The sequence below is a fragment of the Podarcis pityusensis genome, assembly GCF_964106645.2.
Source record: "Podarcis pityusensis genome assembly, chromosome: 11".
NCBI lineage: Eukaryota > Metazoa > Chordata > Lepidosauria > Squamata > Lacertidae > Podarcis > Podarcis pityusensis.
In genome coordinates, this window is record NC_138036.1 from 36755648 (window position 1) to 36768314 (window position 12667).

The 12667-nt window shown below is 41.0% G+C and overlaps 2 protein-coding genes across 6 annotated transcripts in view; one reads left to right on the forward strand and one right to left on the reverse strand.

The window, feature by feature from the left end:
• The window catches only part of FAM81B (family with sequence similarity 81 member B), a 30185-nt gene extending 22932 nt beyond the window's left edge, over nt 1-7253 (forward strand). For both annotated transcript variants that reach the window (XM_080972993.1, XM_080972994.1), the window contains 4 exons: nt 214-320; nt 1846-1981; nt 5001-5196; nt 6883-7253. In XM_080972993.1, the coding sequence (XP_080829119.1) occupies nt 214-320; nt 1846-1981; nt 5001-5196; nt 6883-7016 (573 nt within the window). In that variant the 3' untranslated portion in view covers nt 7017-7253. The remainder of the gene's footprint in view (nt 1-213; nt 321-1845; nt 1982-5000; nt 5197-6882) is intronic.
• Nucleotides 7254-8941: 1688 nt separating this feature from the next.
• Nucleotides 8942-12667, reverse strand: part of SKIC3 (SKI3 subunit of superkiller complex) — a 44153-nt gene continuing 40427 nt past the window's right edge. For all 4 annotated transcript variants that reach the window (XM_080972249.1, XM_080972251.1, XM_080972250.1 and 1 more), the window contains exons 40-41: nt 11513-11636; nt 8942-10623 (exon numbers count right to left, since the gene is read on the reverse strand). In XM_080972249.1, coding sequence (XP_080828375.1) covers nt 10540-10623; nt 11513-11636 — 208 coding nt within the window. In that variant the 3' untranslated portion in view covers nt 8942-10539. The remainder of the gene's footprint in view (nt 10624-11512; nt 11637-12667) is intronic.

Genomic DNA, 12667 nt, shown 5'->3' on the forward strand with positions numbered 1-12667 from the left:
TTCAATCAGCGAAATTCTGGCGGATACTAAATTATTTTGTACCAGTTGATGGCAAGCCTTTATTACTGAGTTAAATTAATTCTGAGAAAAGCTTTTAAGAATGGGCCTGTCGGAAATTCTGGCTTTTCCCACTCACTGCAGCAATAATGTGTGTTTAATGTAAGTGCTGGAATTCTGCCTTATAAAGAGTGTTCCCTGTTGAATTCTTATTAGGTAATGCAGCTTTTAGGCAAGATAGACACTTCAAACTCAGAGCAAAACTCAAATTTGAAGGCAATACAAGGAAATCAACATCATGAATTGCAGCTCCTGGATCTCAAGTAGGTGGTGAAAGCTTTTTAACTTTATTAACACACCTAGTTTAGGCCAATGGAATTTTTTTGAGGGAGCAGAACAGAACCATTTATTTACATGCTTTTGGGAATCCTGACAAACTAGTGAGAAAACTTCCATAGAAACCTAACAATATTGGTCGCAGAGTAAATTGCCAAAGTGATGCTCTTGCCCCTCAAAAAGCAAAGGAAGAATTGCACTTTCCCCCTTTATTGTAATCGTTTATTATGAGCCATAGCCCAGAGATTATGCATGTGCAAAGATGTTTGCACCTTGTTTCCTTGCATTTATAAATCTTTTTGTATAGAAATCTAGCACATCCATGAGAAAGAATTCCGCCAAGCCCCCTTCTTGATGGTTTAGTTTTTTTGTGTGCAAGTGTTTTCTTTGTTTTGCTTTGTGTTGTTTTAATGTGGTGAAGTATTCAGAAAAGTAACAATAACTTTGCTTACTGGAGACATTAATGCCAAAAGTCTTTTTACGAGGGGTGGGGACGCATTATGAAGCTCAAGGTTTATTTTTTGCAACCTACCCCTTTCAACTTTTCACTGCACACTAAGGTCTCTCTACACAGGACTTCTGGTTTTCTCTGCCAATTTCTTAATTTTTCTGTGACTCTTTTTCTATATATAACTAATTCAAAACTTAACTACATGAGTCATGCAAAATCACATAGGTTCAGAGCTATGAGTAAAACATGGCCTTGAGTCACTTCACCAATTATTGCTGATGTTATGTATGTAGGTACACACTCCCACAGAGAGACTCCGATTTCTGGCTCATGGCTTTGTCACTGTTGTTCATATCAAGGCGTCTCATCTCTTACTTTCAGGATGGTCTAACTAGGCCTGTGTTTCAGATCCTCAGGCTACACTTTGGAGATTTCGTATTCTCAACCAGTTCTGTTTCTCAGTATTATTCTGGCCTTTTATACTCCCGCCCACCTGTTGCATAGCTGGATGTTAGATTCACCTTTTTTCTTTTTAAGTCTTTGGGTTTTCTAGCTCAGAAATTGTGTTCATAAGCTAACATATTATACTGAAAAATGAGTGGAATCAAATGACTCAAATGTCAGGTTTTTGGTTTTTTTAGTTGCTTCTTATTTGGGAATACCCTTGGGTCCAAGTATTACGCTGATATCTACTGTACAACCTTGAGCAGAAAGTCAGGAATTTCATCTCACATACAGAACTTTACAAAACCTGGAAGTATATGGAACAAATTCAAAATATATCTCAAATGTGATTCTGTGGTGACTATATTTACTTGATTGATCGATGCTGCCACACATGAAAGTTGGCTGCCTTGAGAGTTATATTTAGCAGACACAAAATTAGACAATATAAAACGGCCTGTGTGAGATATAGCTTAGTAATGTTCCAGCCACCTTAAAAGGTAAATGTTGAGTGTGTGTTTTTGACAGACAGAGATAGGGAGGTCTCCAGATTTAACTGGATATAGTTATCGTACTGTGTTGCATGAATATTCACTAATGGTATCTTTAAATGCTAGGATAAATGGTGTTTTAAATGACTTTAAGGATCAAATCCAAAACCAGCGGAAGTGGATAGAAAATGAGTTGAGGAGATCTGAGCAAGAGCAGGCCTCTCTCATAAATCAGTGTCTTTATTCAGTGAAAGAAAGATTGGTAAGTATACTTAGAATTATTACTTCTAATGGATGTTACAGTGAACCTAGGAAGACTTACTTACCTAGACCTTGTGAAAGTACCTGTAATTAAGGATTTTCCAGCAAGGAATACAAACTGAGATCAGCTTAAATACTTTCAGGGCACACATAGGAGGAATAGTGCCCCTTTAAGGAACTGGGGAGAGCAGGGACAACTCAGGCAAAGAGAAAATTGGGAGAGAGTTCCCTTAGGATAAACTGAGAAGGGAAAATGGGCACAGAAGCAAAGCAAATGCACATGAAAGGAATCTGAGTATAAGGGGGTCAAATATTACTATCAGAGATCTGTTATTCGGCAATCTTTTAGCCCTTGTGTTCAACATAGTGCTGTCAAGTGGTAAAATACTACTTTTATGAAATGGAAAATATAGAAAGCATGCATCATAAAAAATAAAATTACCTTCCACAATGGGTATCATACTTTGCATCATAAGCAAAATCTTAACACAGTGGCTTCAATAAACCTCCCATGGATGGCAAAGTGCCTACTTTTCAATGAGCGACATTCTAAATTAGTTTAGATTCTTGGCAGTAGAAGAGTTCCTGGCTCCATGCAAGCACTTAAGTTGAGTGTTTAGCTTCAGGAAATCCTTATTCCAGGATTAGGGCTCTCAGTGTTTATCTGAATTAAATGTCTCACACAAAATTCTGGATGCAGCTGGAAAGATTCATTTCATTAAGTCACATCACAGGAGTGAGAGATCCAGTTCTTATATACAAGAGTCTGAAATCTAAGTAACTGCTAAGCCTAAATTATTGACATTACATAGCAAGTTTAAAATGTCACATTTCCTATATTAAAACATCAAGGTCAATGTTGGCAACCTCAAAAATATCAAGTGCTGGATTGCTTTGAATTTTCAAGGAAGAAACTGTCTCCTTCCTTTAACAGGGCAGGTATTGGGAGGGCCATTCTCTTAATAATCATTATTGCCATAATAACAAGTACAGAGTGAACATTCCTTTGGCCATAGTTAATTCACGGCTGATGGGAGAGGATAATGGAGATATCTAGAGTACCACAATGAGAGGATGACTGGATCTTTCATTTCAGCTGCCCCAAGTAGATATTCAAAGACTTTCTTGGATTGCTGCAACCACTATTAACATTTCACATTCCTATTTGTTAACTGAGCAAAGGCAACAAGAAATATATAAATGAGCAAGATGCTCATTAAGTGGTTGAGCGTTGTCTAAGTATAGCTGCTTGCTATTTCAAAATGTGTCCTTAACATGCTCCATGATGCAGTTTTAATTTTTTTATTTGCATTTATATCTCACCTTTCTTGCAAGAGGCTCAAGGTGGTATACATTGTTTCCATGTCCTTTTTCTCCACAAATCAATTTTATTCCCACAAGAGCCCTGTGAGTTAGGTTAGGCTGTAGGATAGTGAGCGGTCCCAAGGTTGTCCCAGGGAGCATAATGGCAATTAAAAGACCTGCCTCCCCAGTCTTAGAACAACATTATATAACTATTACTCCACCCTGTTTCATCTTAGGCCAACACAAGTTCTTGGCCACTGCCTGAAAGTGACACTTCCCCATATAATTGAGGCAGGTGCCTATCTGTTTATTTGTTTTGTTCTAAGGCATATTGGTGGAACAGAAATGGAGGAAAATAAAATGGAAGATTCCTCTCAGTAAAAGGACAAAAAACCACAGCTATCTAACATAGAGCTGAGCCAGCTGAAAAATTTATCAAATTTGTGCAGTAAAAAAAATAAAATGATAAAATTAGACAGACCCTGGCCTACTAGGATTAAAAACTGAAATAAAAATGTGTTGTGTCCAACATTAGTAACCACTGTACCATATATATGGCTAAGTTATATCCATTCACTTAAATGGATCTACTCAAATAATTTTTTTATTTATACCCTGTCCACCTGGCTGGGTTGCCCCAGCCACTCTGGGCGGCTTACAGCTTATCTAAGTAAGACTGATGTAGAATAGAATTCTATTGCCATAATGTTGGATAGAACTCTATTGGCATCCACCTGTCTTGAGACAAGAGTGCACCTCTGGGTGAAGTCAAACTGCTGCATTAGCAGCACCGAAGTGGTCTCCTCGGGGTTGCACATGGACAGTGTGTACGGAGGTCCTGGGCTGCCCAGACAAGAAGACCCTCTTCAGTCTCGCTGATGTGGCCCAAAGGAAAGCAGAGTGATATATTTGGCACCGGTTTGGCTGCAGGTGTTGCCGGAAGAAGGCGTACAAGGGGCCATTCAACCGCCTTAGTGACTGCATTCACTCCTTAGCCTTTTCTTCTCCCAAAGATATCCCACAAAGCAGATGTTTAGGGTCAAGGTTTACCTTCTCCTAGATCAGGCACAGGCAAACTTGGCCCTCCAGATGTTTTGGGACTACAACTCCCATGATCCCTAGTTAACAGGACCAGTGGTCAGGGATGATGAGAATTGTAGTCCCAAAACATCTGGAGGACCAGAGTTTGCCTATGCCTGTCCTAGATGGGCTACCTTCCCAGGTTGATGAATCCCATCTGCCCCTTACTTCCCTCTACAGCACATGCAGAAACTGCCTCCTTGACTGTTGGACTCAATATTGGTCTCATCTCCTCAATCCCACCAGAGCCTGTCTTTGCATGTAAGGGAAGCCCCTAACTCACCAAGGGTTTGAGAGCCATCGGCTACTCTCACCTGGTTTAGCCAACCAGTCAAAGCCATTCCTGGGATGTGGCTGCTGTCTCATGCTGACAGCTTCTAGGAGCCACAGGTGAGAGTCAAGTGCAGGGTGGAAACTGAGTGGACAAGCTACACTAGAAGGAGCACAGTGTCCCCCTCATCAGAGGTACTATTTCCTCCCCAACACCCCAAACATAATCCTGTAAAATTTAAAATATTTATAAATAGTCTTTATGGGAAAGAATAGGTAACTCGGATGCAGTTTTGTGGGAGGCAGTAAAAACGGTTCCAAATTCTGTAATTATATTGATTTATCATAAATCTTTATTTTAAAAGGACACAGTGGAAAAGAAAACGGATGATAGTTATTACTTCCTTTGCAAAAGAATAGAAAGCACTGATAAAACAGAGCAATTTAATGCAGAGGTGAACCAAGTGAAAAATGACCAAAATAAGCTTCATGCAAGGATTGCTAGATTTGAAAAACTGATGTGGCATGAGCTGGAGGAAATCCAAAGTGAATATAGATCAGGTAAGATTTTTGGTGGGTTTCTTTAAGGAAATGCATAGAGAAACCTATTAAGTCCTCGCCTTACCCTCTAATCAGGTATACTTACCAAACTACACCAGAAATTTCGTATTTCTGTGTGCTGTTCATAACGCCCTCATAGCTCGGTGAAGGATGTTTCTGTCAGTAATGTCAAAATCAAGCCATTGCATATTGTTCTGACAATAACTGAAATCCACAATAATGAAACATAAATCTGCTAACTATTTCTGGTCCTTTCCCCCCAAGTCACACCAGTCAGGGGGTACCCATTGGCTATAAGGTGCATTTTAGACGTCACATTTACTGTGAGACAAAGCAAGTAGTAAATGACCTTATCTGTGGGTGGATCATTATTTCCAGTAACAATCTCATGATGGCTGTGAGCACATTGGCCATTGGGCAGTTGCAGCTGTAGCTGTAGCTGTAGCTGTAGCTGTAGCTGTAGCTGTAGCTGTAGCTGTAGCTGTAGCTGTAGCAGCAGCAGCAACAACAACAACAACCTTGGTTGCCCACAAAAATGCATCTCTGTGAATAACCAGGAAGGGTTACAAGAATTCTCCTGTAATTACGGGCCTGCTCATTTGGGGAACAACTTCAAGAACCAATTCTTATCAGATGAACTCACCTCTGGTTAATGGAGGAAAACCAACAAGCCCACAGCAAATTCCCTGGGTTCCATCCTAGTAAGATGTTGTGTTTGCATACTCAGGTGTTTGCCTGTGACCCAGTGAGGGGCCAACCATAAATAAGACCCAGGGCATTGGTACTGGGTTGAACTAGGCCACAACTTTATTGATTACAGATTTAAGTAGGTTTTGGCCAAAGCACTGGGTATGTATCCAGAATCAAGCAGCCCAACTGCTGGTTGGTAAGTATGGTGGGACTCAAATCTGATTGGGGGCCACCCCGACACACATCAGGTGATACAACCCTGCCAGGGCGGCCATGGGGAGGGGTGCAGTGGGTCCCTTACGTTTCCATGAGTGAGCATTCCGACTGGGCTCCACACCAGTGCAAGCAGCTGCTGTGCTCAAGCATGAAAATGGTTAAAGCTCTCCTATTCAATTAACAGCTCCTGACACCCCACAAAAAGCCTTCTCTTAAAGTTTGGGGTTTTCCAGAGTGTGGTATCACATAACACAGCAGTAGCTGGCATGCTGCCTTCCAGATGCTTTGGACTCCCGCCTCCCACCAGTGAGTCCTGTCTATTGGCTATGCTGGCCTGGGCTAATGGGAGTTCAAAGAATTGTAGAGTTGGGAGGGAGGGTCATCTAGTCTTACCCCCTGAAATGCAGGAATCTGAACTGAAGCATCCATGACAGATGACCATCCAACTGCTGCTTTTAAAACTCCAATGAAGGAGAGTCCAGAACCTCCCAAGGGAGTCTGAAACATCTGAGGTGGGGAACCATATTGGCTACTCCTTCCCCTAAATTTGCACTTTTGCTCATAGCACCTAAGAAAAATTAAGTAGGGTGATATCCTCCAGCAAAGAGTTTGAAAGTAATTATTATTGCACTTTCATGGGAAGAGAAGAAACTGATTTAATTCAGCAAACTTTAGCACAGGTAGTATGTAGGTAAAGGGTTGTTCAGTAGCGTTTATAAAAAGAAAAAAGTGTTATTAAAACGAGTTTTTGTCACCCTAACCATGCCTGCTATTTACCAGGATTTCAGTCAATCCGTGACTCGCTCAATGCACTTAAACAAATACAGACAGCAAAGCTTAAACTTGAAGAAGAAAAGTTCAAACAAGACATGAAAAAGATACGGCGGAAGATAACTGAAATTCAAGAAGACTGATCATACTTCTTAAAACATTTGCATTTAGTCCATCTTGGGAAAGTGTGTAAGAGATTGCAAAAAATAAGTTCAAGAATTCTACTATATCAAGCTTGTTTTCTTATGTCTCCCTAGGAGATTAGTATTGTATATTCATGTTGCAATGTCTATAATAGATTTAAGTCAAATCATCTGAATCATATTCCTACATTAGAATTTATATTTTGGAAAGAAATAAAATATAAGGGCTGTCAGTAATTGTTGTATAAGCAATTGCTTGGTCTACTTTGGTAACTGATTATTAACCAGTAATTGTTACATTCTGAAATTATCAAAGCCATAAAAGCCAGTTTTCTAGCCTCAGACAGAAATTATAAACAGGCCTACTAAATCTTTGCAGTGTATTTTTAAAAATCAGGTACAGGTGCTATTCATATAAACAGACACCTACATATAATTTGCCCCTCAAACCCACCTAATTTTATGAAGATGCCATAAATTCATGCCTTCAGTAACCAGTCTTGAAAATTCAAATGATTATTCTTACCTACATAGTGTTTTACCTACAGATTTGTTTTTTTTTCTTGCTGTTTCTATTTTGGCACAGAGAATTAGGATAGGAAAAAAGGCAGAAAGTGATATCTAAGTGATATCCAGGTATGTGACTAAGGAAGACTACTTGTATAAGGGAATGGCTCATTCTTGCCCTCCCCTCACACCCCTAAAATCTACTTTGGAGGGTTGGGGGACCCGTGGAGTAGATGGGGGGGTGCAGGTTGGGAGGAGAGAAAGGGAAGTCCTGTTGTATCCATTGGCATAATGCTGGACCTCTCTCAGAGATAGCATGGCATAAAGGATGAAAAGCATTCTGAAAGGTTGCAAAACTGGAATGAAGAAGGCTGTGCAACTCATTACTGTTCCTTGACCAACTTTCTGTACTTTCTCTCGCATTAAGAGATCGCAAATACAATTCACCGCCATTTTCTTGACCTTGAACTGCTTATTTCCTGGGCCATTCAAAAGACTTGGGAAATGAATGTCCCTTTCCCTACTAGTTTCCCAAGAACTATGCTGGCCCTTTTATTTCCTTATCTTCATACAGGACAGCAGTGGTAGCCAAGAATGTCGAGGTGCCCCCTTTTTCCTCTCTCCTCAATGTCATCATGTGCTCCGCGGTGCCTGAGGACTGACAGATTGGTGGCTCCTGGGAGGACTAAATTCCAAGCACCACTGCTCTTTCAGATCCTGATACCCTCTGCAGTATCTGAGCTACAATTCTGCTTCAAGGAAAATATAGTGCCAAGCAGCAGATACAAAACATAACTGCACTGTGGATAGCTCTTCCGTATCAGCCACTGTCTTCATTTAAAGCCGTGAGGGAATTAGTTACATTCTTCTTCCTCAGTCTCGCAATGTGCAGTTTAGGAATTATAATTACTTCTCTTGAAACATCCAGCAATAAAAAGTACTGGGCGCAGCAGTAGGCTTACAGACTCGATCTTACTGACATTTCAGAAAGCTAGTCTTCTTGCACTGGAGGGAAAATGGGGCACTTACTCAGGGAGTTACTTCTGAAATAGTGGCATTTTACCTTCCCATCTATGAGTGATAGAAATGAATAGAGGCAGGGGCGGGGGGAGGAAACTTTGACTACCTTTAACCTTGCTATCTCCAACAATGTTGGCAACTGTTTGAGGGGAAATGTTAGCAACATACCTTACAGTCCGAAGATAAATGCCACTTTCTCTGTTCTCCTGCTACTTGTTCTTTAATTTTTACAGGATGCAGAATGGTAGGCTCCAGGCATAACAACACTCTGTATGTCTTTCTAATACTTAAATGGCTTTCACAACTGGCATTTATAAAACCTGGCAATGTAGATAATGAGTTTCTGAAATTAAAAAAAATTACAGCTCTCCCAAGGCATTAAACACTCTTTCAGGCACTGAGAAATCCCAAGTGTTTAGATTTACTGCAATTATCATCACATCGTAATGGCGTATAAACCAACACATAGGAAGATTTCAGTAAAATAATAAGCAAAAACATTGATATTAATTATAAAAGCCCACAATCAGTACAGGCCTAAACCATGTAGAATCTGATGCATCTGAGTCAAAAATGGAATTCTCCAGAATATTTGAAACAAAGGCTTAATTCTAATATATATATATTTTAAAAAACCACACACACACACACACACACACACACACACCCCAACACAACCTCTGAGATTACAACATGAAGTGGAAGACTGGCATAGAGGGAGAAATTTCTTAAGCTTTCCCCTGTGCACCATCATTCTGCTGCAAGCTTCCAGCTACTGTCTTGTCTTGCCTGAACAAAGTGCAGGTACCTGCATTTTTTTTCTCTACAGAGGATAGAAGCCGCTGTAGGAAGAATTTCAGTAGAGAAACAAGATGCTGAAAAACCCCTCTCCCCAGCCCCATGTCAGTTCACTTCCAATTATATCCTCAAGACATTGACTTCATGCTTTAAAGAAACCTGACATTTGTAGAACAAACAAAAAAACCAGCCATCTGAAAATAGAATCACAGAATGAACATAACATCTTTTTTCATTCTCAACGCCCCCCAACAAATTCAGCCTTAGATGAAGGTTTCCACTCACTTTGGGGTACATTCCTAGGCAACCAGACTCGGAACAGACTTGTCCCTGGTGCCCCAGAAGTCTCTACTAGTTTCATACCATTCATAAAAACATTTTATACAAATAACAATTTCTTACAAAAAAGATTATTATGCAGGAAGTTAAGGAACAAAACTGGAGTTTTCCTTTGTGGCAATTGATTTCTGTCCCAGAAATCAAAACCAAGCAACATATGCTAGGACATGGATATTTGCAAATTGTTCCAGTACCTGATCACATTCTGAAAGATATCCTTGACGCAGAAGTTCAGTGCCAACAGGCAGAGTAAATGCATTATTTTAAATTTCATGTGAAAATTGCTAACAATGAAACAAAGTTATGTCTTATTGCAATCATCAAATGGCCCTGAACTGTAGAAGCAGCATTGCAAATTCCCAAACAAACATTTTGCATGTGTTTCAACACATTATACACATTTAATCATCAACACCACCAAACTAATATTATTTCCTATGCCTGAGAAGGTGCGCTAAGGTTCACCTCTAAATAGTAAAAAAGAGATACTGATACATATGCAAATTGGCAAAAGCTTTGGTGCAATATAGTATAGGGTTTGGTAATTTCTCAGCTCATATTTGCTTAATTCATGGAAATATTTATCAGGCTCTTCATCAGACGGAAACAATGTTTTACTCTGTGCTTCCCAAGTCCATAGGCATCTGATGGAATCTTTCATGCAATAGGTAGATTCAGTTGAGCACAAAACAAACTTCCACTGATTTTCAACTGGTTTAATGACAGACTCCTTTTAAAATATGTTGGAAAACTGATCCTAATTGTTTAACAAACAGGAACCTTGACTTTTAAAGAACAATTGCTAAGTGGATGTTATTGCCATGGGCTTCCATCTGTCAATCTCCCAGTGAAAATGACACTAGGATGCTGCTGCCGCTGAGAGTTTCTTGTCTAGCTCCAAAGCTCGAACATCTCCATTAGCTTTGGCATTTGCTACAAGAGCCTGCAGGAGAAATGGAGGAAATAATAATGTTGATGCTGAAATATATCTTGGTTGGAGAGGAATTAAAAGTTAAAGTTATTGTAGCCAATGCTAGTCCAACTCAGAGTAGGTGTATTAAAATTAAGGAACCTAAGTTAGTTATGTTAATTAATTTCAATGACCAAGAAGGACCAGCGTTCCATAGAGGTTGTTATGGGCCAGGAGTCAGCTTTGCCTGCTGAACAGCAGCCCCAAGGGGGAAAAGGCAGAGTGACTCCACCTGCAGCTGATCAGCCTTCAGGGACACAGAGGGAAAGGTGCTGATGAGAACCAGCTGGCTTCAGCCTTCATAAACAGAGCTTCCACCAGCAGTTAGATGCTGGAAACAGCACTTGTAGTTCCTGGCCCTACCTTGCTGCTTCCTGCTCGTCTTGACCGTTGATCATCGGATTCCCTGACCCCTGGACCGTCTAAGCACATGGATTGCGGTTTCCCTGACCCTAGGACTGAACCCGACTTTGGATGCTGACTCTCTAGGCAAGTACTCCTCAGAGACTCTTCTGGTGGGCTGGTCTCCCACTCCACATTGTTGCTCACCAACAAGACTACAGCATAGGTCATAAGCAAAGGAGGTCATGTGGCTGATCCCAGGCTACAAAGGCCTAATATGTATATTCTACATATGTTAGAGCTATGTTCCCATAGTAATTTTTCTACTGACCAAAGGGAGATGAACACACTCCCTCTGCTAAAGCATCAGTACACCTGACCTTTTGTTCCTGACAACAGCGTACTTGGGATGCAGCAAGGCAAGCAGCCCACGAGCCCTCCTGGTATCTAGTACTTAGGAGAACCAGGTGGCCTTATCTAATTCCTAAGATAAGGCATTCAAAAGGTAAGTGCTACTCACATCTATTAATTCATAATCATCTTTGGCATACAAGTGCCTTAAGAGATACCACCGGGCAACGGATGCGACAGTTTCTGGATACCCAGGTTGATACACCACTCTTTCTAGCATGCGGCGAGTTTCCCTACAAAGGAAACAGAAAACGTTGCAAAATGAGATGAGAAAACTAGAAAACAAGAGTGAGTCTATAGCATTGTAAGGGCTCAGGTTTCAACCTTGCTTTCAAAAAGCAAAATTTATATCTGTACAGCAAGTTCTTACATAAATCTGGGGCACTTGCAACAAAAGAGAAGGGAACAAGCCTACTGTTGGAGCAAAAAGAAAATAGTGGACCACTCCATTAGAACAACCTGTTACATGTCACTAATCTCCTACAGCATGGACTCAATGGAACATATCATCACTATGTCAGGCTGCTTTGTTGTGATTCAACAAATAATTTACACGCCAGAACTGGAGAACTGGATCCTGCTGATGGGCTGGAACCTTAAGATGACTTCATTAGGGACAAGCCTATTAGCACAAGGACTTCTACCTGCACAAGGGGACTTCCTCTCCTCTCCCTGCGTCCTCCAATCTGCTCCCGAGGGCTGCAGAAACCTCCAGAACAGATTTGGGGGAGATATGTAGGAAGAGAACATCCCATGGTGCAGTTGGAAGTCCTTGTGCAAGAAAATTACTTTATTGGATACAAACCTTCATTTCACAGCCCTCTGAGAGTGAACTTCGATGGCAGGCGGGCAGAGGAGCCCAGCTGACCAGTGGCTACAGTGAGCCCCTTTGAAGTCTGCTTAGTGGTATGGTTTGAATTCAAACCACACCTGCAAAGGGACACAGTGCAATTGTCAGTGATCCCCACTTACAAAGGAACAATCAGGAACTTTAATGTCCTGATTGTTCCTTTGTAGCCATGTTCCTTTGAAAGCAGCCTCATGAGATAATCAGACCCATGGGCTAGAACTTTGCCACCCCCTAGAACAGGTCCATGCGGGGTGGGGGGACCCAGGTACACTTGCCTCGGGCCTCAGAGCGTTAAGCCAGCCAGGATGCCCTGCCAGGGGCTTGCCAGACTTACGCTGTCATGCCAAGAACAAGACTCCAGCCCTGGGCTTCAGATAAGCTCTGCAAGGACCTTCCTGGAGTAAAATAACTGAA